Source organism: Asterias rubens, chromosome 6, assembly GCF_902459465.1.
Source record: "Asterias rubens chromosome 6, eAstRub1.3, whole genome shotgun sequence".
NCBI classification, from domain to species: Eukaryota; Metazoa; Echinodermata; class Asteroidea; order Forcipulatida; family Asteriidae; genus Asterias; species Asterias rubens.
The window spans coordinates 20608276-20635927 of NC_047067.1; the positions used below are offsets into that span (position 1 = coordinate 20608276).

The 27652-nt window shown below is 38.4% G+C and overlaps 2 protein-coding genes and 1 long non-coding RNA gene across 5 annotated transcripts in view; 2 read left to right on the forward strand and 1 right to left on the reverse strand.

Moving 5' to 3' along the window:
• LOC117291162 overlaps positions 1-11518 on the forward strand; it is a 14961-nt gene extending 3443 nt beyond the window's left edge. Inside the window, exons 2-4 of the long non-coding RNA XR_004519133.1 lie at positions 1632-1710; positions 4154-4341; positions 11377-11518. This is a non-coding gene — a long non-coding RNA (uncharacterized LOC117291162). The remainder of the gene's footprint in view (positions 1-1631; positions 1711-4153; positions 4342-11376) is intronic.
• On the reverse strand, positions 8160-13770 carry LOC117291160 (Golgi SNAP receptor complex member 2-like). Of its 2 annotated transcripts, none has more exons than XM_033772715.1 (7): positions 13592-13770; positions 12903-12998; positions 12148-12212; positions 11525-11633; positions 10820-10952; positions 10222-10362; positions 8160-9346 (listed from the first exon to the last, which is right to left on the reverse strand). In XM_033772715.1, the coding sequence occupies exons 2-7, from the start codon at positions 12929-12931 to the stop codon at positions 9185-9187; spliced, it is 639 nt and encodes a 212-aa protein (XP_033628606.1). In that variant the 5' UTR covers positions 12932-12998; positions 13592-13770; the 3' UTR covers positions 8160-9184. The 2 variants fall into 2 exon arrangements, with proteins under 2 accessions (XP_033628606.1, XP_033628607.1); XM_033772716.1 differs by lacking the exon at positions 13592-13770 and adding an exon at positions 13446-13573.
• A 517-nt stretch (positions 13771-14287) lies between these two features.
• On the forward strand, positions 14288-25654 carry LOC117291157 (acyl-CoA dehydrogenase family member 11-like). Of its 2 annotated transcripts, none has more exons than XM_033772710.1 (17): positions 14288-14657; positions 15631-15730; positions 15963-16088; positions 16573-16734; positions 17363-17539; positions 17803-17929; positions 18095-18249; positions 18749-18855; positions 19632-19788; positions 20742-20949; positions 21766-21873; positions 22308-22406; positions 23006-23072; positions 23838-23923; positions 24414-24637; positions 25084-25200; positions 25298-25654. In XM_033772710.1, exons 1-17 carry the CDS (start codon positions 14530-14532, stop codon positions 25514-25516), a joined length of 2367 nt encoding a protein of 788 aa, XP_033628601.1. In that variant the 5' UTR covers positions 14288-14529; the 3' UTR covers positions 25517-25654. The 2 variants fall into 2 exon arrangements, with proteins under 2 accessions (XP_033628601.1, XP_033628602.1); XM_033772711.1 differs by having other exon boundaries at positions 19635-19788.
• Positions 25655-27652: the final 1998 nt, after the last annotated feature.

A 27652-nucleotide genomic window follows, 5' to 3' on the forward strand; every position in this document is an offset into this window, starting at 1 on the left:
GAAATGCCGTCGCTCTGATGTTACTTTTTGCATTTACGATCTCGGCCATTTTATCGCATTTTTGCTTCATGATGAAGTGAATTTTGTCCATAAAATGACGTGTTTAAATAGCTTCCTGTCATTTCTTAAAATATTTCGCAAGGATACGTTTTAATGTCCGCTTTACTTTCACACGAAAGCAGAAGTTTCCTAACTAAACTAAATAACTTGACTTTTGCAATAACTGAATAAGTTGAGCTAACCATTATTACGCTATGCGTTTCGGCACCTTTGATGTCAGTGACGTCACTTAAGCATTGACAGTTTCTCGTATTTCTCAGCTTGCAGTTAAATGAAAACGCAAGGAGTTGAAAAAATAAAACAATGGATACTCCTTCAATTTTGACCAAATCCAAAACCAGCCTTCGTTCCATTCGAGTAATCTTGGACAGAATGTTTGTTGTTTGGTCACCAGACGGAAGTATAAAATGTGCCCGCCAAATGAAACTGAAGAACTAACTGTAGTCCACGGTGTGGAATTAATCCGTGTTGGGCGCAAAAATGTAGGTCAACGAGTTGCAAAGCGGGCAGGGTTTTTTAATACACAACCTTTTGTAAATATGTTTTTATATTGGCTGTTTTGTTTGTCTGAACAGTGAACAACAATTTAAAATGAATATCAAAATACATGGCATATAAAACTGCTTGATTTTGCTTTATTCTGAAGACCATAAGAGCATAATGATCGAAACGTCAAGTTGTCACACAACCTGTTTTGGGGGAATAATAAAGATCCACAGAGAGATGTTTTATATGTATTACCATAGACTAAATCTCTCGCTGGGTTTGTTTATAAAATACACTACATATAGTTGAAAGTAATTACAACTTACGCCTACACATTATCGCACAAACAAATTTGCATAACAATTGTAGAACAATAACAATAACCTACGACAGCAACGCAAAACAAAACAAAATGTTTTTAAGAGATCGGTGAGACTATCACCGATTTACGTTGATGGTCATTGGTTTTAATATTGCAAACACTTATCTCGTGGTCCTCTTTCTCTCTGCCTCGTGTAACATCTTCGTGTAAAGCCCTATGTATCACCAGCTGACATTCCTTACTTTGATAACACTTAATCAGGGGTGATTTATCTTGTTATCATCACCGGAAAACCAACTTTTATGAAGATTCTCCAGAACACATGAGTTTGGTAATCTGAAATGTCGCCATATATTCAGAAACCACATGGTGGCAACCTCTGCCCCCCCCCCCAAAAAAAAATGAACTTAGAGATAAGATACTAACATTATTATGAGGAATATTAATCTGCCTCAAATGCTCTTCTTGGAAATGTGTAAATCCAACTTAATGTTTCTTGCAATGCAATACAATTCTAATTATCACAGACCTAAATGTCGTTCTATGCTGCGTTTAATTTAATTAAGATTAATTAATTGCTTAAAGGGTAGATATTGCTCCTGAAATCTTGAGCACGATGCCAGGTTTTGTGAAGGTTTGTTTTATGATCATTTACTAAGATTAATAGTGCTTTTATTTTAATATAAATAGAGCTTTAACCAAACCGGTTCACACAAGGTTCCTTTGGATTTTTATCATCTGCATTATTTTGTTGCGTTTACAGGATGGATTCAAGAGTCAATTGGAGAAAGGGCGTGGCTTATATCTCTTTGAAGGAGAGCCACTGAAAGGCAGGATGAGAGGTAAGAAGCTTCTCTTTGATGTTATGATTTGTCTTAACTTTATACCCTATTGTCTTTCTCATGTCAATCAATCATGATGCTTTATGGTGGTACCGAACAATACTTCCCTGGCATAAAACTTTTACTTCCTAAAATGCTATTGTTCTCCGAAATCCGTCAATTTCGTTGACACATTAGCAATAACATTGGTCTAATATTTTGGTAATTTGGCGCGATAGTTTTGTCCGGATACATCCATCAACCCGAGCAGACGACATAACAGGTGTCCAGTAGCTACCCTGGCCTAAGTCTAGTGCCCAGACGGGAACCATTGAAGTTTTAAACCCAACAATAATGACACCTGCTAGATCAGTGACGTCATGACGTCAAGCTCTGCGAATGGAAGCTTTAGGAGAAAGTCTTGTGAAGTGAAGATAAAAGATGGCGCAACATTATGTCGCCAGACGCGATTTCTGTTGAAAGTCACTCGTCTGTTTGGATGAGTGTACTTGACAATGACATCCGCTTGTGGCCTACTAGGTTCATCGTGCACTGTGTTGAAAACACTTAATTCTGACTCAAGATCGACAAAAGTTTTTAAAATGAGTTGTTAGCATTTCTCTGTGTGGTGGACAGGATTTTATACATCATGGTTGATTCAGGGCGATTGGTTTGATTAGATTGACTTTTAAAATTGTGCTTGTTTCAAAATAAAAGATGAGGTTAAACCAATCATTCCGATATGTCTCTCAATGTTAATTTCGAGGAAAATGTGTCTGGATTCGTTGTTACTTTAATATGAAATTTTAAATGAATTGCTCATTGCACACTAAGTAAGAAATATATAATATGAACTATGCACCGCTCTTAAGGCAACTGGAACACTGTTTTAGATGAATCCCTCACACTACACGCTGCGTTTCTCAAAGACTACTTGAATGAATGTATCGAACACATCCTAAACACTGTAGTCCTTTCCCGTGAAAGTTTTAACATGGCTGTCCTGAAGTCACCGGACGAACAAAATTGGTTAACACAACGGGAAATTAAATCGGTGTAAGTTAATTGGATATGTGGTAAAGTAATTTAACGTTCCAATGAATTTGGCTCTTTACCCCCCCCCCCAACCAAATCACATCAAGCAACACACACTAATGTGTTTAATTAAGGAGTGGCTTAACCGACAGAGGGCGCTAACCTTTTGCGTTTGACAGATTGGTTCAAAATAGGAGGGTGGTGATTTGATTAAGCGCTTTGCTTATGGAATGTTTCATAAGGATAATATGTGTAGGGCTTAAGAATATATAAGATGCTAACTGAAGACTGTACCATTGAATTTACAATATTGTTTTGTTAGGGCAGAAAAAAACATTAAAGCAACCTTACTGTAACAGAAATCAATACCCTGTCCATTATATGACAACACAGCTTATCTTTTAAATGGAATTAGAGTAATCGAAATATCTTTTTTACTGAATTTAGCAATCCAGATTTGTCCGAAATGAGCTTTGAAACCTGCGAAGACAACAAAAAGTACGTTTAATTATGTAGGAAGGCCCAGCCAGATGACCACCCCTCCCTGGTGCATGGTTTCCACGCCCACTCGGGAGTTATAACAATGAATAATACTTGAATAGTAGAGACTTGATGACTGTGATATTGGGGACGGTGAGCTATCGCTAAATCCCTCGTCCGTCTGTCTTTCGTGAGATAGGGACCCGTAGAGACATCGTGTGTCTGTCAACAGCACTGAGTCAAACACTTTGCAATTCCACAAACACTCGTCATATAGTATCGTTGTCGCCTTACCTCTCACGCGTACTGTGGCCCGTTTCGAAACCACGGCTTTGGCTTTGGATTCGGCTTCGGGCTCCGTTCTCTCGTCTGAAGCCATGAACGCGTACGGAAAGCACGCGCAATTGTCAAAACACAACTGCGGGGCCAAGCGAGCCGGAGCCGAAGCCGTGGGTTCGAAAAGGGCCTATGAGAGTGCTCACGAAAAGAACACCAGATTTTTTTTTACTTTTGATAGTCTCGCTTTGGTTTGGAGCATGACATCAAAGCTCTGAATTTCATAAAAACACTTTTGTTATGAAAGGCAATCGTCCCCCCAGCTCTTTGAGCTGCTTGAAGTAAAAATTGAGTGTTAAAACGTGTCAGTTACGCATCCATAGATTATGAAGCATTATAGGCCTTACCTTTTCACTCCTTGGATTTGCAATCCGCCAATTCATGTAGTTGCATAAGAACGAGCTTTCGCATTTAGGCATAATTCAACTATGATTTTACCAGCATTTTGTCATCAACAAATTTGCAGACAACTCAAAATCTCGTCCTGGGGTTAGAATCTATTAATAGCATTTTGATAATGAAAGACGATGAAAACAAGCGATTTGATTTAAGCAAACTTTTCTCTAACCATCTGTGAGTAAACACTGACGCCTTTGAGTTTTTATCTTTGCAGATGTCCAGTTTATTTATAGTAACAGCTACTTGGAAAACAGAGCCAGTGTCTGAAAAAAAGTTTGGCCAGCACATTGGCATGGATTCAACTTGTAAGAGTTGAATTGGAACTGACGTTCTGCGTCTATCAGTCGCGCCTATCATTGTCCAGTGGCGAGTAGTGCGCCGCCTAGCCGCCCTGCCCGCCAGGTGAGTTTGAAAACTACCAAATGAAATTAATTTATCAAATCCTATAGGGACATAGGTAAAGCTCAGGGCTAACTGGCAATCAGCTGGTGCATGGCTAATGTAGGCCCAATGACAGGGGCTTACTTAGATGGCTTTAGGGGCTTTACACTGCCGTGGGGCAATGATGAAGATTTCCCCGGTGTCGGACGTTCCATTGAATCGGGGACATAGGCAGACACTTGGCCTCTGATAAAATGGAAGTACGTCTAAACCTTCCTATGTACACCATTATTCAATAATACAAAATCGACAACGAAAGCGGAAGGACGGGAGGAGGGTTTAAGTTAATTTCACTTTAAAAGTTGAAGAAGCCGTGTTTGTCTTTGCCGTTCATTGTTGATCGCGCTGGTATCCGTTTTACTTGACACATAAACTATAGACCCCTTTGTAGGTTAACGGGGGCGGGGCGGGGCGGGCGGCCGGGGGAGGGGAGTACTGGTTTGTGGCATTGAGGGGGGGGGGCATTTCAATCTATAGTCAGAACCCGGGACTCACAACTGCCTCGATGTAATGGTTCTACCCACATAGACAGTGAGTCTCAACTCCAAACATACACACACCGTGTGGCTGTGACACAAATTACAGAACCCGTCCATCAACAAGCAAAGCCCTTACTGAGGACACGGTGATCAAGCTGATGCCATAGAAGATCTAGGCGTAACGCCAGACTGAATGTACAGATTAGCAATAATAAACGGATTGCCTCTTAAGGCTTGAAGCACACGAAAGTTTGTTCAGGGTGGTAACTTTCAATTTACGGTAGATTGATATATATTTCCTTCCTGGTTGGAACCGCAAAGTACATTTTACCTTCAAGATGTTCAGATTTGGGTATAGGAACCCACTTCTCTATAAATGAGGATATCAATGGTTCCCAGTCGAGATGACGGCCTTCCGGTATGTCGTAGGGTTACCACCCTAACTATCCACTTCGAGAAATACCGAACCCTTGACTGGATACTTTGCTCAAATTGAAGCTTTCCCAAAATCAGGAAACCCTGAGGTGGAAACGATTAACACCTTCTGTTTCAATTTAGTGAGAAGTGTGTTTTTATATAAATATTATGATTGATTGATTGATTGATTGACGTGACGTAGACAATTACAGCTGTGAGGGTTGAGGGACCTTTTGGTTCATTTTTCCTGCTTACCATCTATCAATACAACATAGACGGCACTAAGAAGAAACTATACCTAAAAATAGTAAACTTGCTGGTACAACCATGTGTAAATCTCTTTTGAGTGAGTGTTGGCTCTGAAAAGAGCCGGTTTGGTCTCGACGTTTCGAACAGTATACTCTGCTCGTCATCAGGAGAATGCTGGACTGCTGGCACTGTTTGCACATCTTTGTTATTCAGTTCAGTCATTACCTCTAATGATGTAACCACCAACCCACTTATGACATAATGATTTGTTTAGCATCTTACTCACGACTTACGAAACTTATCAATCTGTCTTGCGCGTTAAACCGTAGCCCCCTCCCTCCCCCCTCCCTCACCCTCCCACACCCTTTCCTTTGGCTCGACTGGAGCCTGATTTACATTGGCATGATGCCAGACCGGTAGGGTAACCCAATCCCACTTTCGACTTGACAGTTTGTAATGTGTATTGATAATGGTGCAACAATTGTTTCAGTTTCACATAATCTGTCGAAGATACCTTGTGTGCCAAATCCTTGTTTGTTTAGTTCAATATTAGAAACGAGCGAAAACTATTCCTAAATTAAAAGTGTCTTTCAAAGTCTCTGTCCTTCTCTATGATCAACCCAACTTGAAAAAGTTCAGATATATTTATTGCCTATCGTAATCAAGACAAAATAAGTGCAAAATATTCAAACTGAAGTCAATTTGCTGACATCATTCTTGGCACAAGAATTGTACAGACTTTTAAAGTCGACGAATGGTGCCAAAAGACAGAATAGCAACAGGCTTTTTTGCTACACCTTCTTGGCAGGTGATGATGTTACACCTATCTGAGTGGCCCATAAGGATATAACAGACTCTCATCAATACGCCGCCATTATCACACACTCAGCGGAAGCTGGGCAATCTATGTCGGCAGTCCTTAAAGCACCTGTTCTAGAAGGCGAACTTAAATATCCATGCAGCAATTTGATATAAGACACCAAACCTATAAAGAGTTTATAGACAGTCCGAAATTAAGTTCTAGTTTGTTTTGTTGCAACGTTCGTTTTCTCTGGTTGTGACGGGGCTGATGTTCTTAGAAAAAAATAATGGCAATTTCTCTGAAGTACTTCTGACTAATTTCATATGAATTTGCAAAACAAATTGTAGGAACCAGATATACATCATATGTAGACGACCAATGGCGTCAGAATTCCAAAAGAAAACAACATTGTGATTTAACAATGTCGTGACATGAACTTGATTGGTCTGGCCCACCCTGGGTGAGCTGCCCATAAAAACTCACATCATTGAGTACATAACAAGAGAAGAAGCTTATTGGAGTCATCGCTTATGGCAATAAATGTCGACAAATTTCCGTTCGTTTTTGTTTTACGGATAAGTTCAACAAAAGTTAAACAAAGGGGCTGGTTTTTGCCAGTGTGGTGGTGGTGTAATTCAACAAACATTTAAGGCTTTCTTTTGAAATCGCATTGCATATGAAGGCATACAACCCGTTATAGACCTAATCAGTTAGCTTTTTTCTAATACTGAAAATATTGTTTTCCCACTCATGTTTGTTTCAAAAATCATTACTTTTTTTTTTCTCTAGTTCTTACACCGACCAACCATCTAGTTGAGAATGATAGTGGGGGGGGGGGACTTGTATCTCAAGAGCGTATAAGCATTTTTGTTTCATTCAATTACTGACATCATTGATTATTGTTTAATTATTTATTGTTTAATTGATGCTAACAGAAAAAATAATGATGAGTGAGGAGTTGTACAAGGAGCAGTTAGTAAATATCACAACTTTTAAAAATCTATATTATGACCTCTTTAGAAAAACAAACTTTTAAAGTCCAACAAGTGTAACCTCACTTAGTAGAAATTGTAAAAGCACACAAAACTGGTTTGTTTAGAATGTTAAATCATTTTATTTGAGCAGAAGTACTGAACATAATTGTACTTGCATGAGAGCAATGAATAATAATATTAATCAAAGTTCGCTATAGGTCATGACTTTTGGTTTCATTGACCACATTTTTGATTTGTTTTGTCTTCCTGCAATGTGAAGAAAAAACTTCAAAACCTGTTTTAAAAATGCGTTATCTTTGTTTCAGTGTACTAAGCACCTTATTGGTGGATACATGTGCTATACACAAGACTCAATTATTATATTATTATTAGACAATTTACAGATTACCAATAAAACAACAAAAGGAAATAACAAAGATAAGTGAAGTAGGCATATTGGATTTGCTGGAATAACAATGAGCTGGCTGCTTAAAAATTAGTTGACAGAAACAAATTGTTCAAATCTAGAAATAATAATAATAATAATAATAACCGTATTTATAACGCGCCTTTTGCCAAAGGATACAAAGCGCCAGGTATTATTACTGCAAGGAGTGGGGCAAATTTTTGAGATATAAGACCTAATCCTTAGCACCATGTAATGGTTTACAAGGTGCTGTGGTGGCGCAATATGCTGCCAATCCATCCAGGAACACCAGGGCGAACCCCTTCTCTTTTCGATAAGTGCACTGGGATCTTTTACATGCGTTTACACAACACATGGGACCAACAGCTTTACGTCCCATCCAAAGGACGAAGCAATGGTTATGTGTTTTGCTCGGGGACACAAGTGTCACAGCTGGGGATTCGAACCCACACTCTGCTGATCAGAGTTTGAATTCAGTGCTCATAACCACTCGGCCACGACACTCCCAAATGCTTTGGTTCTCTGTTGTTCATTATTCAAATAAATGTTAAACTCATTCCAAAGATGGTGGCTGCAGAAAGAGTCACCCAGGTTTTGGAGGCCTTTATAATCAAGTAAAACACTCAGGCTACTCCAATCTAGGTTAATTTGAATCACAGATCCTGTACCAGTGATTTCCACTATGAATGGGATATATATATACTTGTGTAACTTGCGTAACTCCTGTGTTTGTATAAAACTGCATCAACATTATGAATCAGAGATGCCTTTGATACGTTACAAGACATTCACAAATGGATTAGTTGTTATACATTTGGGTTAAATTAGATAAATATGTGGACTTCCTCCACTATATGAGAGTAACCTGGCAGAGTGATAACACATTGTGACAGCAAAAGTCACAAGGTTTTACTTCTGAACACAATATTTTTTTACTATTTTGCTTTCAACTTCTTATATGCTGCTGAAACAGATCAGCCAAGCAAAGTATCAGTAATACAGTATTAGTATTTATTGTGTTTGTCTGGTCCTCCGATAATTCATGCTAAGCAGACAAACCTGCTTAACACATTTTGCTAAGCTGCCCAAAGAAAATGGGCCAAGGAAACAACTTCATAAAGCTGTTAAACATGTATATTTGCACAGAAATATTTACAAGACAGAATTTAAATTGAGGTCAAAAGAAGACATCTCGTTTGCATTGTTCGATCTCAGAGATAGCGGAAGTGGTCTATAGCAAGGTGTTTATACACACTGATTAGCTCCCTGCTTAATGTTGCTAAGTTTATCAATTGTGTCCAATATTTTCTGTCCAACAGCTTTGTGAAATACAGGCCTAAAATCAATTCCACAAAACTTTACACAACTGCATAAGTCCACTTGCCCAAGTGGATTTAGGCAATTGTAAAGTTTCCTGAAATCGAAGGCTGGTAACCTTAAATGAGACTCTTTGTGGTTATAAGAGGTATACATAACATAAATACATTATTATACACGTAACAGCCATTCCTCCAAAAAGGATCCAGGTATCTTGTGATGATCTTTTTTCTATCAATCTCATTACAGTATTACTCAATCCCAACATATTCGCTACGTCTAGAATCCGTCGCTGAGTACCCTGAGAAAAACAACAACAAAAGTGATATTAAGTATTGTTTGAAGCTTTGCATGTTGTGGAGAAATAAGAAGAAACTATAAATAAATAGTAAATTTGCGGGTACAACCATGTGTAAATCTCTTACAGTGAGTGTTGGCTCTGAAAAGAGCCGGTTTGGTCTTGACGTTTCGAACAGTATACTCTGCTCGTCTTCAGGAGAACAGAAATATTAATTTCCGAGGAGCGCTGAGGCTCAATGGTCTAGTGTGATGAGTTTAGGATACATCCGTTACAGAATGTGAGTTTGAATTCCAGTCTGGTTGGTTGTAACATTTGTATCCTTTTTTGGCAACTCGCATTCCCAACTAATTTAACCCTCCCTGTTTCTTAGGACAAACAACACAAAGTGGAGAAGCCACCAGCTGTGCTCAATTGCAATGTAGTTTGGGCCACTGCTGGATGAGATAAGGTTCTCAATATTGCATCAATTTATGTGTAGGATCTACTTATAAAAGAGTCCACAACACTTATAATAGAAATGTAGTGGCTTTACCCCTTTCATTGTTGGTTCATAACAAGCAACCTTACTGACAGGTTTTCTTGGGTTTCTGAGCTACAATGGTCATGATGCCTTTCGACTTCCGAAGCATTCTTGATTTTAACGTTGTACATGTGTGTGGTGGCACAACTGTGCACAGAACTGCCAGTGTACCATGTTCAATTACCACATGGTGTCTTTTGTTCAGAACCCTAGTCAATTATATACTCAATAGTTAGACAGTAATAAAAACCACGTTATCAATCTTGATGATAGAGGATAGTTTAAAGAGAACTTCTTGGAAGTTGTATTTCTGTTTAAACTCATAAACCCAAAGGGATTGAATGTTTGTTCTTACTTTGAGTACACTTCTCTGATTGCGAAGATTCTCAATAGTAGCTGCACCTGCTCCTAATAAGTCATCAATCCCAAGATGGGCATCATGAAGGGATGTATTATGACGTAACTCTTGGTCAATCAGGATGGATGTATTATCTTCCTATAGGAAACAAAATCAACACATCGTAAAGGATTAAGATATTATTGAATAAATTAATTTAATTTCAATCCTCTTGTTTTTAAACAAGACACCATCAATACAACCAACTATGGACAATTAATAAAGTAATCCATTATTTGGACAATGAAATTATTGATCACAAGTAGACACTTAGTTGGATTCCTCATACTAAATACAGGTTGCTGCATCCCATGGTTTAGGGCAATAAATACAGGTTGCTGCATCCCATGGTTTGGGGCAATAAATACAGGTTGCTGCATCCCATGGTTTGGGGGTAATTGTACAGCATGCTCCAGATGGGCAAAGCTGGCTACCATTTTTCAAAAAACTTCATTAAGAATTATGTATGTTTGATGTTGCTTCCATAACTACATAAAAGCTTGCCACGAACCATGTGACATAACAACTGTCAGAAGTTCCTGTTGTTGGAACTTACATTTGCAACAAATCTTCTGGTTAGTAACTCTTCTCTGTCTTTGATTTCTTGTTCCTTCATGAACTGTCGATGTTGGATGTTTCTTAATGCTGCTTGTAGATGCTGGCAGTCATACTTTAATTGGTCCAATCGTCTGAAAGGTCAAAGTTCAAAGCAGAAAGTGCTGAGAAACAGTGGGGGCAGTAAAGCTAGAAAAGTCTGGATTCTGAATTGCATGATGTCACAAGTCTTGATGAGAAACAGTGGGGGCAGTAAAGCTAGAAAAGTCTGGATTCTGAATTGCATGATGTCACAAGTCTTGATGAGAAACAGTGGGGGCAGTAAAGCTAGAAAAGTCTGGATTCTGAATTGCATGATGTCACCGGTCTTGATGAGCTCAATTTCATAAAGCTGTTTAGCAGAAAATATTGCTTATCAGAACAATGAGTGGAGCTCAAGTAGAAACAATTATGACCTATTCAGTGATAGTCTATTCTTTTGGAGTGATTCTGGGAGATGAATTTGTGAATCAAAAGGTTTGCTACAACCATGTGACATATCTTTCTTATTATTCCTAGATTCTTCTGGATTTCATTCCATGTGAGCGACATTGTTAGGCAATTCCTGTGGTGGATTGGAGCTTCATGGATCGATGTATTCCACTCACAGTGTTAACTACATCTCAGAATGAAACTGAAGGGGACACAAAGTAATTCAGAAACTTACAATCTAGCATTTTGTTTTCTTGTTGGGGGTTCTTTGTTGACAAGGATGTCCAGTCTCTCTAGGTTACTAACGATTCGATCAATCATCGTTTGAACCTCACTCTCTGCATCTAAATAAATAATCACAATAAAATAAATAATGACAACTCACTTCAAACTGTCTTCCATTAGTTGGCCAATGATATTCTTTTTAAATTTTCAAAGACAAAACTTTTGGACAAATGCAAAACCTTGCATCTCAATTTTGTATTACATGCATGTATCTTGCTAAAGAGGATCTCCCTGCATCTCCAATCAAGATTGGCATATTTTGGCTAGTTTAGGTTATATTTCTGCAATGAAACAAATATATGTGTTAGCTCTAAAATGTTGTCAGCTCATAGCTACTTATAAATGTATGTATTTGATTGAGTTAATTTATTTTGGAGCTCCAGGAATACTTTATTGGTGATGGTTTTTCCCAAAGTATTGTTGAATAATAAGAACCGTTGATGTTTCTCAGCATTTTGTAAATAATAATAGTGATTTAAGGTTTAGGGACCTTTATATTTTAAGGAACAACTAAAATTAAAAGGACTTCAAAACCATAATGTAATGAATTACTCTTGTCAAGAAGAGACTTACGGTGGACATTTTCGGGTGAAGCTTGTTCCACTCTTGACAGACCATTCTGGACTTCTTGAAGCAATCTTTACAAATAAAGAATACCAAGTTGAGTTTACTAAAGTAAAATTATAACATCAGTAATCAAAATGTATTCTTAAAAGGGGTTATCCAACCAACCCACTGACACATAAAACTGTGGCCATCATGTGTTAATGTTTCTGATAAACAAGGATTGCATTGGTATTTAAACTATGGTTACTATAGGACAAGTGAGGAAGAATTTAAAGAAAATACACTGTAATAAATTCACGCACTTTACTCCCCCCCCCCCCCCCATGTAAGGTTTGCAGAAACACTGTCATAACTGCACATGGGACAATCGTGCTTAAGGTTGTGGTGTTTCTGAAAGAAGAAAACGGTGGTGTAACGAATCAACATTTTGTTATGAATGCTCCGATTGTCTTTAGAGCATTCTCATCAAATCGTTGAGTTATTAAACCCCAGGTTATTTTTAGAACCACATCAACAACAATTTGTCTACATAGTTTTACTGCAAATCTTACTAGATTGTATCTCTACACAAAGCATACCACTCAATAAATGTCTTCAAATGTATTAAGTAACTTCATTTCATGATATTAAGAGCCAACCCACAATTTCCAAACAAACAACTTGTGTTCCACAGAGAAATACCACAGCTCTCTACCCTTCCCAATAATATGATGTGGGGAGGGGGGGGGGGGTCAACAGTCACAGTCCCAGATGTTACTTACTTGTTTGTATCATGATACAACCGCTCCATTGTGTCTAGCTCAATATAGATTTGCAATTCCCAACGAAATCTTGCCTCGGTGTCGTTAGTTTTCAATCTGCACGTGGGAACAACAGTAAAAAAAAAAATTCAATGTCAACTGGAAGAACGTTGGTCGTGCTTAATTCTCACTTATATGCCATATGGGAACTGTTTGACTCGTAGTCATATTACCGCATATGTACAACATAAAAATACATTTTAGTAAAAGATACATTTTAGTAAAAGATAACAGAATACACCGCACAGGTCTAGCTAGCCATTTGCAATTTCATTTGACAGTTAGCAGCCCCCCCCCCCTCACTTTTAATTTTATCATAATCATATATGGTATGGTTGGGCCTATAAAACATCACAATTGACCCAGCAGTTATTTACTCCCTTTTTATCATTTAATAAAGTTTATAAATAAACATGTGCGTTGTCGTTCAGACTCGTATCGTATCGTATCGTATCGTACTGCCCATGCATGATATGTTGTGATGGATGTCGTACTCGTTCGTACCGTAGAGGTAGGTAGCTAGTAAACCGCAGATGTCAACATTTTCCAGAATGGAGTTATACCTGGGTCTAACTTAGCAACATTTCTAACCGGACTTCGGTGAGAAAAGATCATGGTAAGATGGACAGGCTTATGTAGTTTGTACTTACGAAATAAAGACCAGTTTGTTGGGATTTCCGCCTATCTGGCTGTAACTTATTATCTGACACGTAACGTTTTACATACAGTCATATCAGTTTTTGTGAATCTCCACTATAGCGCCCTCAAGTGAGTAAAATTTCAAGACGACACTGTACAGCCTGATTAGAAATGACTGCCCAATTTGAAATAAAAAGGTTTTCTGATGGAAGAAAATGAGGGAAAATATTGAAATAAAAGACACGCACTATTCGAAAAAGTCGATTTAGTTCTGTTAATTGAAAACCTGCTGAAAAGGGTGCATTTAATTTGGCCCAGCTTTTTTATTCGCAACCGGGGGGGGGGGGGGCGTACAAATTTGCAACTGGGACACAAACACCAAACTGCGAGTGATGCCTTTTCCAACTGTAGTTGGGTCCCAGTTGGAGCGTTACATTTTGGACGGTCCAACTATAGTTGGGACTGGGATTGCCTCTATGCATTGTAAGGCCGTGTCCGAAACGACGACTTCGGCTACAGCTACGTCTAGATCAGCGCGTCTACCAGTGTTGAAGAATAGCAGACGCGCGCGATCTAGCCGTAGCTGTAGCCGAAGTCGCCGTTTCGGACACGGCCTTAAGTACACTGATTTGCTAATTCCTTACCATTGTATCCGGATCCTCGCTTGGTGACAGATCTCCGGATCCCAGCTATAGTTGGGCCGTCCCAACTGTAATACCCAAGCTGGGATCAGTCCCAACTACAGTTGGGACGATTGTCAAGTTGGATTACGGATTACGGCTAGCTGGGGACCTTGGTTTGTGTACAAAGTTTCGCTCAATCTGATTGAACTTTGGATGGCAAATCAGGTGATGAATGTTATCACGTAGCTACGTACTAGTAGTAGTACTACCAGCATTCAGTTTTAATCGTCTCGGAGCGAGGAGATTGGCCATTTTAAGGTTGTACAATGGCAGGTACGACTGAAGTCAGAGAGCAACATCGCTTTGATGAGCAGAAATTGCATGACTTCTTGATCAGCAGAGTCCAGGGGTTTCCCCAAAGTTTATCCAGCTACTTATCTGTACGGCAATTTAGGTGAGTATATTATTATTATAATATAAGTAAACACTCTGCATAACCTATAGGGATTGTGTGCAGTCCAAGTTTTAACTTTAACTTAAACTTGAGTCATTGCTAGTGTTTACCGCTGTCTTGACACTAACATAACTGCTATCAATAATAATATCATCATCACTTTCAAACTATAATTTTTCTAAAGACATACTAGGATTAGGAAGGGCATGTCCTATGAGAAAATGAGTCTTTGTTAATAAGAAGAGTACTTTGATAATTGATTCTTGGTTACCTCCAAACTACTTTGTTTTTGTTTTGGGAATCCTTATTTTGAAACTATATTATAGGCCTATACTATTTAAGTCTACAAGTTACAATGAAATTGTGAGGTTTGCAGTTTGCTCAATTGAAAGAACTCCTATAATCCCCCCTATATTTAAATATAAATAGTGGTGATTGCTGTGATCATGCCATACATGCCATATGGATCCAGAAATGCTAAATTAGTAGACCTTTTTATTGTATTGAGTATTTTCACAATATGTTTTTATGCTGTCCTTGGTTTTGCAATGTTATCTTTTTAACTGTAAGTGTAAGGACTTAGTTTGAAGGTAAATCACACACGAGTCACAGTTAATACTTTAACCAAATAAAAATATTTAAAAAGCATTCAGTTGCTGACCTTCCAGTGTCCATGATGTGTCATATTGCAAGGGTCAATCTGAGGTTAGCTCAACCTTCAACACACTAGCTGCAGGGTAGCCCTGCCTGCAACGGAGCAGTCCAACCTGGGCTAGCGCCAGGGCTATTATGGTCGTAGCACTATTTCATGTTTCTAAAGTTAGTTCAGAAACAGTAAGTTAGAATGCAGTTTTAAATCTCTAAAAAGCTGTTTTATAATGTCTTAATCAATCAGTATGCATGCTATAACAAGACTCTAATATAAACTACAATTGTTTTGTTTTACCTGTTGACTTTTTCTCTCCACATTTAGCTCCGGTCAGTCCAACCCGACTTTCTTCATCTTCAAAGATGGATGTGAATATGTTATGCGCAAGAAACCACCTGGTCAATTGCTTAAAGGGGCACACCAGGTCAGTTATATCAGTAGCAGAAAGTTATTTATATTTGGTAGTATTATTATTTTATCTTTGCACCTTACTCTTGCTTTTGCCAGTCCTTCGTATTAAATACTTAAAAGCTACTTTGTGTCGGATGTGAACCTATGCTCATGCACATTCTTAGCATTTGTTTTCTCCTGTACAGACCTCAAGATAAATGGTATACACTTCTGTTTTTAGAACGACTTCTTTTTCTCCCCAATAGATTGACCGTGAGTTCCGTGTACAGCAGGCTTTACATAAAGCCAATTTCCCTGTCCCAAGACCCTTGGTCTACTGTGATGATGAATCTGTCATTGGGACTGCATTCTATGTCATGGAACATGTTCAGGTTAGTCAAGTACTAAGGCTTTTGCCAAAGCACTGGGACCTGATAGTGATATTACAGATGCTATAAGCAATACACCCGCCTTAGCAAATTTGACAATGAACTTATCACATGAACCAGTTTTTACAAATTTTGTTTATATGTTTTTGGAAGCAGTAGCTTGTTTGTGTTCAGTAAAGCATTTGTTGCCGCTTTGTTTGTTACTGCCACCAGTAAGTTTGTTTACTGAAACAATGCACAGGAGCCATAACCAATTGCATAGAAACTTGCCCATAATGGGCACGGAGGGATTAAAAGTCAATTTGTGTACAAACAGACTATAAATCTGTTTTCTAGAATGTATATTATTACAAATTTATGCACGTGGTTGAGGGAAAGTTTGGTCATTCAGTTCAGATCTAACTACAGTATTCCTACATTCTTAGGGTCTTATCTTCAAGGAAAGTTTGCTCATTCAGTGCAGATAACAGTATTCTTCCATTCTTAGGGTCGTATCTTCAGGGATGTCACCCTGCCTGATATGAGTCCATCAGAGCGGTCTGCTATCTATGATGCGATGAATGAGGTCCTGGCTCGTCTACATTGCTTAGACTGGAGGAAGATGGGACTACAGGGCTATGGTAAAGACAGCAACTACTGTGGACGTCAGGTAAGCACTATGACAACAGCTACTCCACCTGTCATGTAGTTGTTTACAGTTCACTCTAGATTGGTGCAAATATTGGGAGGCATCAGACTTATCAAGTAGATCAATTGTTAATCAGGTGTGTTTTCATGGCCATACCTTTGTAAACATGAGAAACTAGTGCCTGTTGTGTTTGCTGCTACCTAATCATGTCATAAAGTCTCTTATTGGTTCTAACGGTACAGGTTTTCCCAATGCCTTGTCTAGAGTTACTGTAAAGTCATAAGTTGAATGAGAAGTAATTGTGAACTGTTCTTTGTTGGGATATCTGAATATCTTTTGTTGTAATAAGATAAAATGTGATAAAATTTCATGTTGGGCGTCCAAACACCTATCTTCTTAACACCATGCTGATACATCAGTACATTGCAAAGTGTTTACACACCCGTATAGACCATTGTTTCACCATTTATTGTATGTATTGGATCATTCCTATACATGTACCTGGGTGTGACATACATTGACTTTACTTTAAGTGGTACTGGTGTTTCTAAAATTTGTGAGTGAAATAAAATGGTTTAAAGAGCAAAACTATCTAAAGTACTTGACATGTAGTGAACAAAATAAATAACTGACTAATTTGTCTTGACAGATTAACACTTGGAACAGGCAGTTTATAGGTGCTACAAAGCTAGCCTCCCTTCCAGAGAACCATGCAGCTCAGCAGCTTGTTCAGTGGTTGATGGACAACAAACCAACGACTGCAGAGAAGACTACCATTGTCCATGGAGACTTTCGGTTGGACAACATCATATTCCATCCAACACTGGTCAGAATTCACTTTGTCTATTGTTTCTTAAAACCAAAATGTCCAAGATGTAAATGCAAAATAATGTCCACAAAGCGAATGTATTTATTCCCTGCCCATTTCCCAGCTCTCCAGGGGTGGATTTCACAAAGAGTTAAGACTAGTCTTATCTCGAGTTAGGACAAGTTACTTGTCCTACTTCGAAGACAAGCATTCTCTCTCTGGATGACACACAGTGCTGACAAGTTTAGTTGTAACTCTTTTATTGTGTCTGTTTGATTCAGCCTAAAGTAATAGCAGTCTTAGATTGGGAGTTATCTACTCTTGGTGAACCACTGACTGATGTTGGATATGCCTGCATGCTGTACCATTACCCTCAAGACATGCCGATTCATCTTATCAACCCAAACCGTAAGCAGCTTCTTAAACTTCTAAGAAACATCTTAAGATCTACCGGTTGTCACTTGCCGAGATAATCATGTTTAGTTTACTCTACAAAAACTGGAACTTTCTCTTTAAGTCACCCTCCTTAACTGTATGCTGTAGTTTACTGTTTGTCATGTTGATATTGTACAGAGAAACAGTTTTCAAGTCTGGAGAGTTTGGCTGGCATTCCTGATGAGCATTCATTCTTAACATCTTACTGCCAGCGTTGTTTGTTGCCTTACCCACTACCTGACTGGAACTTCTATCTGGCTCTTTGTTTCTATAAAATGGCTTCAATTGGTCAGGTGTGTACTGCTGTTTCTGTGTAACTTTCTTAGGGCATTTTTACTGAAATGCGCCCTTGAACAGGCTGCTCCTGGAGAGAGCGTAATATAAATTCAATAAATTATTATTATAATTATTATTTATTGGTTTTGATTGTTTCAGTATCCTGTGACAACAACTTAACTGAAAAACTTTATAGCTTTTTTGATTTTGAGATAACGGTGAACATGTCTTCTTGAAACTCGGAAGTAGTGGTTCTAAGATAAATAAGAAGTGAGATCAGCCTCGAGGAACAGAGTACAGGGTTCCGCTCACTGTCAATACAGTGCCGCTAAATGTGACTTGGGATTGTTTTGTTCAACTCTCATACAAACAACCAGGGAATTTTTTTTTAAGAACTAAAAAGATATATGGAAAGTTAGTATTTTTACAGAGTCTACAACGTGAAGTTCAGATTCAAAATAAAGATTTACAAGTTATTCATGTAAGAAATGAATACTGTTCATTTTTTGTTTCAAGGGAGTTTATTGTCGTGCTGTTCTTGGGAATGCAAGTTCATCATTTGCCAGTAATTTTGATGATGTTGTAAAGGTCATGCTCAACACTGGACTGAAGCAGACAGCGAGGTACGGCTAATAAATAAAAGTCTTTTGACGTTCTAAGGCTGGTACCAATTGCACAAAAACTGTATACCGATACACAAAGTATAGACAAATTAAAGATGCTATGTCAGATTTTTGGCCCCAAACTTAAAAAAATATATTTCTTTGAGTGAATGGTATTGCAAAGAGTATCACCCACTCTAACAAAAAAAAGTTTAACTTTCACTTTTAATGGTCAGGAACCATGACAAAAATTTAAAACGTTTCTTATAAAACACATAAGAATTGGTCACGTGATATATTGTCGGGATCCCAACAAAAACTAATTTTGAGGACTTTATTTCACTGCTACTAATAATTGGCGGACTTTTTCGAGCAATGGCTCAAATGAAAGCTTGTAACTTTCTCGACCCCCATCAAAATACCTATTGAATTTTAAATCAAAATTTGTTGGTCAAATCGGCCAAAAATCTGACATAGCATCTTTAAACTAGCAGAAACAGAGTATCAGCCAGTGCCATAAAGTTTACATTATTGCGACTGGTTCACCACTTAAATTTTCATATGTTTATGTTACTCAATTTGGCTACCAGTGCAGCACACTCATAAGGAATTGATATTGTTTCAGAAAACTTCAGACCTGATGAACAGGGAAAATAGTACTTTGAAAAGGTCTATGGTTCATGAGAAAGCCGTATTAGAAAAACAGACAACTGATGATTATAAAAATTTTTATATTTTATATAAACCTGTTTGTTTGTTTGTTTGTTTGTTTGTTTGTTTGTTTCGATAATGTGTAGCAGGACTGACGATAGTGTTGTATTTGCCAAACCATCCTCATCTCTGATGTTGGAGATGCAGCCAGTGTTAGAATCTCAACCATTATCACACCGAGCTAAAGACGTCCTCCAGAAGGTTCAAGACTTTGTTAAGAATGAAGTCCTTCCGGCTGAAGAGGTGAATCAAACTAATCAATCCTTAAGTAGGTCAGTCATGCAGGGTTTGAAAAACCCAGGGAACCACTGGCCAGAGTCCTGTCATTTTAAGGCACAAGCAGAGCTGCCAACCTGTGCAGATTTTCCCGTCAGTTTCAAACGATGATTTTTGGGGTTGAACAAAGAATTGACTAGAGTGGGATTCCAACCAACGACCTCTGGATTAACGTGCCGGCGCTCTACCAACTCAGCTATCTAGCCCTATATTGGTGGTGTCCCTCGTTTGTCAATATCTTTGTAACGTGAGCGCCGGCACGTTAATCCGGAGGTCATTGGTTTAAATCCCACTCTAGTCAATTCTTTGTTCAACCCCAAAAATCATTCCAAATTTCACCCAGTCAGTTTCCCTTGTGTTTATAGTAGTTTCAAATGATACAAGACTTTGGAATGCTATTAAGGTGGCATCAGATGACATCCATTGTTTGCATAGTTCTAATTCCACATGCTGCCGACTTCTATCTCCAATCACTCATTAAAGGATCATTACAGAATTGGTTTTTGCTAACAAAACAGTTGCTGACAGTAAGCACTTTATGTAATCCACCATATACATAAACTGACAAACCTGTAGAAGTTTGTGACCGATCAGCCATCTGGGCCACAAGAAAAGAGTAAAAAAACGATTACACATTTTGCATGACATCGATTTAAAAAGAAGAAAAAACGCTCACTGAGCGACAAACTCCCAACGGGAATTCAATTTTATTTATTTCTCATAAAATATGACATTTCAGACAGAATATTTCAAGGGATGTTTTCTACTATCATCATCATTAGACTGTATAAGTTTTATGTAAATTTGTGATCTTAGACAAGTTTTTTTCTTACAAATTCTGTATTATTCCTTTAAGTGAAATATAAATCGTCATCAAGCTAACATCTCTTGGACTCTTCTTTTGTTTGTACTATATTAAGATATACCTCTCCCAAGTGCATAGTGGAGCATCTATCTGGTGTGAACCTCCCATCATGGAGGAGTTGAAGACAAAGGCCAGGGCCCAAGGACTTTGGAATCTCTTCCTACCAGCGCAGAGCGGGTTTGGTCAACTTGAATATGCCTTCATGGCTGAGGCTATGGGACAATCATTCATTGGTTCAGAGCCATTCAACTGCAGTGCTCCAGGTAGGAATTGTAGCAGTTACATGTAGTCACAGTCATGTCAAAGTATTTTTATTTTTTTATTTTTGGATGCAAGTCGCCAGACACACAGGGCCTGAAGGCCACTTCAAGGTGCGGGCTACAATTATTTTATTAAAGAGGCCGTTGCCACCTACTCCTAGGGCTGAAACAGGGTTACCCCTTTACAGTCCATATGTATGTAGGCTTGGGTATCATCCATCAGAAGCCTGGCTGGTGGAGCAGAAAGCACGACCTCCCCAACTTTCAAAGCAATCATGGTTAAGTGTCTTGCTTAAGGACACAAGTGTCATGACTGGGACTCGAACCCACACTCTGCTGATCAAACACCAGAGCTTGAATCCGATGCTCTTAATTGCTATGCCACGACACGCCATAGTTTAATAACAGATGTTTGAAGCTTTGCATAGTGTGGAAAATAACAAGGAACTGTAACTAGTAAACTGTTGAAAGCGACTACAACCTTTGGTTTCCAAGGTCCATTTGCTTCGGTCACGGTATTATCTTTAGTTCTCATGTACATTGCTTTAACTTTGTGATGGAGTCGCATTTTCACAACTTTTACCGGACTAACCAACCTTCCCCACACCCTGAATCGAAAGGAATAATCAACCCAGTGCTAACTTAATTTGCCAATAGTTTGTTCTATTGATTCTTACACTAGGAATTTCAAAACATCTTTTAAAGTCATCCCAGCCTCTGACCTTACTCTCACATATCATAACTGCAGGTAGAACAATGAAAAGGGTCTTTAGTCAGGATGCTTTTCAAATGTAGATTTCTTTGTTTGGTAAACTGCAGATACTGGTAATATGGAGGTTTTACACCTTTATGGAAATGAAGCACAGAAGAAACGATGGTTAGAGCCACTACTGGATGGAACACTCAGATCCTGCTACTGTATGACAGGTAAACGTCATAACAACTTGTGTTTAGTTTAGAAAAGAATTTGTTTTGACTAGTGATTTGTTTGTTCATCACTGCATTGTTGTGGTGCATTCAAAAGAGTTAATACCTGACTGAAGTTAATTTCATCTTGGAAATATGCTTTGTTCTCTGACGAATGTCGGATGCCAGACTTTCAGCTGCTATTATTTACTTTTCATTTGAACTTTTGTTTTAGTGTTATGGGCATTATGCAGTACTTTTATGAAAAAGATACTACGAAACAAGTCACAGAGAAAACAGTGACGGACAACTACAATGGTTAACTCAAACCAAAAGTTGTTGATACACAAGAACTATACATTGATTTGCTTGAGTTTCCTTGTTCAGGTAAACCATTTTGATTTTCTTAAGTTTCTTTGTTCAGGTCAAACCTTTTACATCCCTGTATTTTGCAGAGCCACAAGTGGCTTCAAGTGATGCTACCAATATGGAATGTTCCATTGTGAAAGAAGGGGATACCTATGTCATCAATGGCCGGAAATGGTGGAGTAGTGGTAAGTTGTTCATGCCAAGTCATTTTTCAAGAACCACCTCCCCTCCCCCCCACCCTCGATTTGTTTTTTGAGGGGGTTCTGTTATATATATTGCCTAACATCACAAGGCCGGAGGGCCACTTCAAGTTGAGGTCTACACTTAACTGATTTGGGCTGTTGACCCAAATCGACTGTCACCAGGAACACGTTGCTACCTACTCCTGTGGCTGAAACAGGGTTGCCCCTTCACAGTCTGTAAGGTTGTAGGCAAGGGTATCAACCACTAGGAGCCTTGCTGGTTGAGCAGAATCCTTGTTGTGGGAGGTAATACTTAACTCATAAGATTTATGCCAATCCTAAGTTTTCAAGAGTTGCCAGAGCTACTTTGTTACAAGGGTCTTCTGTTTTAGCTAAATGGTCCAGGAATTTCACATTGACAAATAATCTTAAGACCTGTGATAATGATGACATTGACAATTCAAAGATTAATTTTGATTCCTTAATCCGAGCTGAAGAATCCCCAAACTAAATAATGCCTGCATGTGTGATCCACTTAATCAGTTCGAAAAGTAAAATCAAGCGATTTGAAAAGTTACCTGTTTGATTTTATCTTTTTCTAGGTGCTGGTGATCCACGCTGCAAGGTTGCTATATTAATGGGACTCACTCCTAACAAGAACAAATCCAGGTCTGTAAAAATGTACCATATTTCTTTTTTCCTTAAGTTTTAAATTTCACTGACATACTGACATATCAATTTGTTGTGATTGTTTGTGTTAGATGTTTGAAGTCAAGTTTGTCAAACACTTACAATGAGCCATTCTTTTATTATGACACATGGGGTCGATTTCACAAAGATAGTCCTAACTTGGGACTAGTCCTAGGAGTTATTAAAAAACTCAAGGCTAGTCCTAACTTAGGACAAGTTACTCTTGTTAACTCAAGATAAGACTAGTCTTAACACTTTCTGACCTCCAACCCTGATGAGAAGGAGTGTGCCAGAACTAACTGCCCTCTTGCTTAATTTGTCTGAACTCCAACCCTGATGAGAAGGAGTGTGTCAGAACTAACTGCCCTCTTGCTTGAACTCCAACCCTGATGAGGAGGAGTGTGCCAGAACTAACTGCCCTCTTGCTTAATTTGTTCCATCCACCTTGGGCACTAGACCTTACGTGAGTGCAGTCGACTCAACTTGGTTATATAATGAAGAGTTGATGTGAGTGCAGCCGTCGATTTCACCAAACTCTTCCCAACTTAGGATTAATCTTAGTACTTAAGACTGGGTCAGTTCCGTATTCAAATACGTAGGACGCATTGAACCCATCCTAAGTTAGCTCGAGTTATTATTGATCCTAGCATTTGTGAAATCGGTTGCTGTCAACATAAGTTGTCCGTGGTAATGAAGAATTTTTTTTTTTCTCTAACCTCTTAAAACCTCCATTTTTGTTGATAGACATCAGCAGCACAGCATGATTATAGTTCCTATGGATGCACCTGGTGTTAAGAAGATTCGTCCCTTGACAGTCTTTGGAAATCCAGGTAATTTAGTCTTTTCATATTCCAATTGTCTTGGTTTTTCAATCCAAGTTCATATTCAAGAGTCTAATGAAACCAGAAACTGATATTGGATAATAAAGATGAGGTTCTCTATTCTCCAGAAGACGATCAGAGTATACTGATCGAAACATTGAGTTGAAACCAATGGTTCTTGTCAGAACCACCCCAACTCATTTAGAGATAGTCATTACATGGTGTTACCGCAAACCTTTCCATATCGTATTTCCACCATGCAAAGTTTCAAATCCGACTTAGGTTCTTTATTGTTTTACGCTTGATGTAAAAATCCAGGGCCCAGTTTAAGAAAAAATATGAAGCTCAGAAATTGCTTAGCATAGAAAAACCTTTCTTAGCAGAAGGAGTTTACTAGTGAAAGTGTAGTGTACACTCACATTGTTTGTGACTGGTTCCTAATAATTGTCCGCATATAGTGTTCTGACATTGTTCCATGTTTTTGACTCGTCTTCATCAGATGCACCTCATGGACATTATGAGATCGAGTTTACCAATGTACGCGTCCCATTGGGTAACATGATTCTTGGTGAGGGACGAGGCTTTGAAATCGCCCAAGGTCGTTTAGGTCCAGGGCGCATCCATCACTGCATGCGCGGTATCGGAATGGCAGAGAGGGCGCTAGAGTTAATGTGTCAGCGAGCCATGCAGAGGAAAGCATTTGGTAAAGAGCTAGCCAAAATGGTAAGTGCTTGATATTTTAGACTTTAACTTTTATTAGTTAGATGGAACCAAAAACAAATTGACCTGTGACCGACAGAACTTGCCGGCGCTCTACAAACTGAACCATCTAGCCCTAATGTCGGCGGTTTGCCTATTTTTCAATATCTTTGTTCAGGGATGTCAGTCAGAAGCTAAACAACCTGTAAGTGCCATATGGACAGGGATCACACCCAAGTTTATAATACCACCTGGGAAGCGACACGGGAGAGGGACCACCTTAACGGATTGCAACTTTATATTTCAAATATCAAGAAAAAAAATCACAAGTGAAACTGACTGGGTAAATTTAAGCTAACTTTGGGTGGAACTTTAATTTCAACTTTCAGCTTCAGTTTGTGTATTATTTTTTTCTAGCTCTAAATGAAAGAGCAGAGTTATTCTTTTGGCACTTTGTTTGTTTTAAACAGGGTGTTATTCAGCACCAGATTGCAGAGTGCCGTTTGCTGATAGACCAGGCTAGGCTACTCACCCTCAAAGCCGCACACACTATCGATCAGTTTGGAACCAAGGAAGCTCGCAAACAGGTTGGTTTAGTTAGTTATTCAGAAAAACATCAAACATTCTACTGTCTTATATTTCTCTTTTCTGAAACATTTCTTTGATTATTGTTTTCCTGATTAGGTTGCTATGATCAAGATTGTTGCTCCACGCATGATGAACAAGGTGATTGATCAAGCTATCCAGATCTATGGAGGGGCGGGCGTGTGTCAGGACACACCCCTAGCTGGGTTCTATGCTGGAGCTCGTAGCCTACGCATTGCTGATGGGCCTGATGAAGTACATCTTACTACTATTGGTCTGCTGGAACTCAAATCACAATCACTCAAGGCAAAGCTGTAATAACTGCAGATCTATGGAGGGGCGGGCGTGTGTCAGGACACGCCCCTAGCTGGGTTCTATGCTGGAGCTCGTAGCCTACGCATTGCTGATGGGCCTGATGAAGTACATCTTACTACTATTGGTCTGCTGGAACTCAAATCACAATCACTCAAGGCAAAGCTGTAATAACTGCAGATCTATGGAGGGGCGGGCGTGTGTCAGGACACACCCCTAGCTGGGTTCTATGCTGGAGCTCGTAGCCTACGCATTGCTGATGGGCCTGATGAAGTACATCTTACTACTATTGGTCTGCTGGAACTCAAATCACAATCACTCAAGGCAAAGCTGTAATAACTGCAGATCTATGGAGGGGCGGGCGTGTGTCAGGACACGCCCCTAGCTGGGTTCTATGCTGGAGCTCGTAGCCTACGCATTGCTGATAGGTCTGCTGGAACTCAAATCACAATCACTCAAGGCAAAGCTGTAATAACTGCCAACAAATCTTTGGATTTTTCAAGCTCTAGCTGTTGTTACTCAAGTAAAGCTGGGAACAATTTGGTTTATACAAGGGCTGTGTCTTCAAGAAACTGTAATCTGAGTGCTTGGAGTAAAAGTTAGTCTAATATTACTCAATTAATCATGATCTTTAAGGTAAAACTACATGGAACTGGGAACAGGTAATTTTACACTATCACTAGCTAAAGACAGATCTGTGAGGAAGTTTGTTCATAGAGTGCTTGTAAGCAATATCAATCGTGGTTAACCTGTAAGAGTAATTTACGTCTATGTTTTCTCCAAATGGCGCCCTCTAGTGGCCAATCATAAAGATGTACTCTAGCATAACTTGGTTTAAAGTTAAGGTGATTGTTAAGTTGTACTACAAGGTTTAATGAACTAAACTTGACAAACTTCTTTGTCACAAATATACAATTAAAAGTAAGAAAACCTGATAACAAAATATTCGTTGTAAGAATAATATTCTTATATTAGGGAGTTTGGTTTGAAAATAAACAAAACTAAATGAAACTTTGAAAAAAAGGTTATTTTCTTCTGATGGGCCGAGAGTACCCATCAAGTAAGTAAAAACATTTGTTTATGTCAAATAAATATATTTGTGTTTTAGTTTTAAAGAACCCTGCAAATGCTTCATTTCTAAAGTAAACATCCTCAACCAAATAATGTTAATTGATTTGAGAAGGGAGGGCTTTTGATCTCAATTGTGTGCAAACTCGGTGTATGGATTTTATTGTTATTTTGTTATTCCAAAACTTTAAAAAACATTTTAGATAAACTGAACTTAATTTTGTTTTCTAATTTGATTTTTTTGTAAACAGTTATTTATCTATAAATGTCAGAGGTGCTGGCATTTCTAATTTGATTCAGTTGTAAACAGTTATTTAATTATAAATGTCAGAAATGCTGGCATTCCTGGAAATGTATTAAAGGAAGTGCCTTTGTAAATTTGTATTCAAAACATTTTAAAATAAGTTCTGTGTCAGTTTTTTAAACAAAATTATTTGATAAAAAAACAATTGATAAAGATAACTGAATAGTAATGGTATACTAAATGTAATTCTCATATATTAATAACATTTTTGTATTTAATAAATGCCAATTCAAATGATTAGAAGTTGTTTCTCATTTTTTCAAGTGATTTTCTGTTGTTGTAGTTGATCCTAATATGTGCCAATAAAGCACCCAAAATGAGAAATTAAGAGCAATGAATGGGAAATCTAAAAACATGAAGTCAACTCAACTATGAACTTGATACTTTTAACTATTCTTAATTAAAGTATATGTGTGTTACAGTTTGGATGTAGTTACAACACTATCATGGAACACCCCCCATACACAAAATAATCTCCTTATTGCACTTTCCTAAAACTTTGTAGAGGTTTGTGTTTCGTTTCAAAATATTCTTGTCACAGTTTATGTGTGGGGGAACTACAAACTCTCCTGTGTTTGTTATCTGCTGTTTAACCAAAATGACAACATGCATATAGAGCTGGTCGAAACGTCGGGTTGTTACACTACCTACCGCAGTTCATTGTGTTTCAAATCACTTTTTGCATAAAGAAACCCCAGACAACAAAACATTCTTCGCCCATGTTTTGACTGGGTGACACTTATTGAAACGATTTCCAAAGACTGAAATGA

Excerpts from the sequence above, each read along its gene's own strand:
- LOC117291160 (XM_033772715.1), bottom strand. The coding sequence starts at position 12,931 with ATGGAGCGGTTGTATCATGATACAAACAA. Across the intron at positions 10,953-11,524 it reads AGAAAACAAAATGCTAGATT|ACGATTGGACCAATTAAAGT; the intron begins GTAAGTTTCTGA and ends TTGACCTTTCAG. Across the intron at positions 9,347-10,221 it reads ATCAGAGAAGTGTACTCAAA|GGTACTCAGCGACGGATTCT; the intron begins GTAAGAACAAAC and ends TGTTTTTCTCAG.
- LOC117291157 (XM_033772710.1), top strand. The coding sequence starts at position 14,530 with ATGGCAGGTACGACTGAAGTCAGAGAGCAACATCGCTTTGATGAGCAG. Across the intron at positions 18,250-18,748 it reads AAATGGCTTCAATTGGTCAG|GGAGTTTATTGTCGTGCTGT; the intron begins GTGTGTACTGCT and ends TTTTGTTTCAAG. Across the intron at positions 23,073-23,837 it reads CCTAACAAGAACAAATCCAG|ACATCAGCAGCACAGCATGA; the intron begins GTCTGTAAAAAT and ends TTTTGTTGATAG.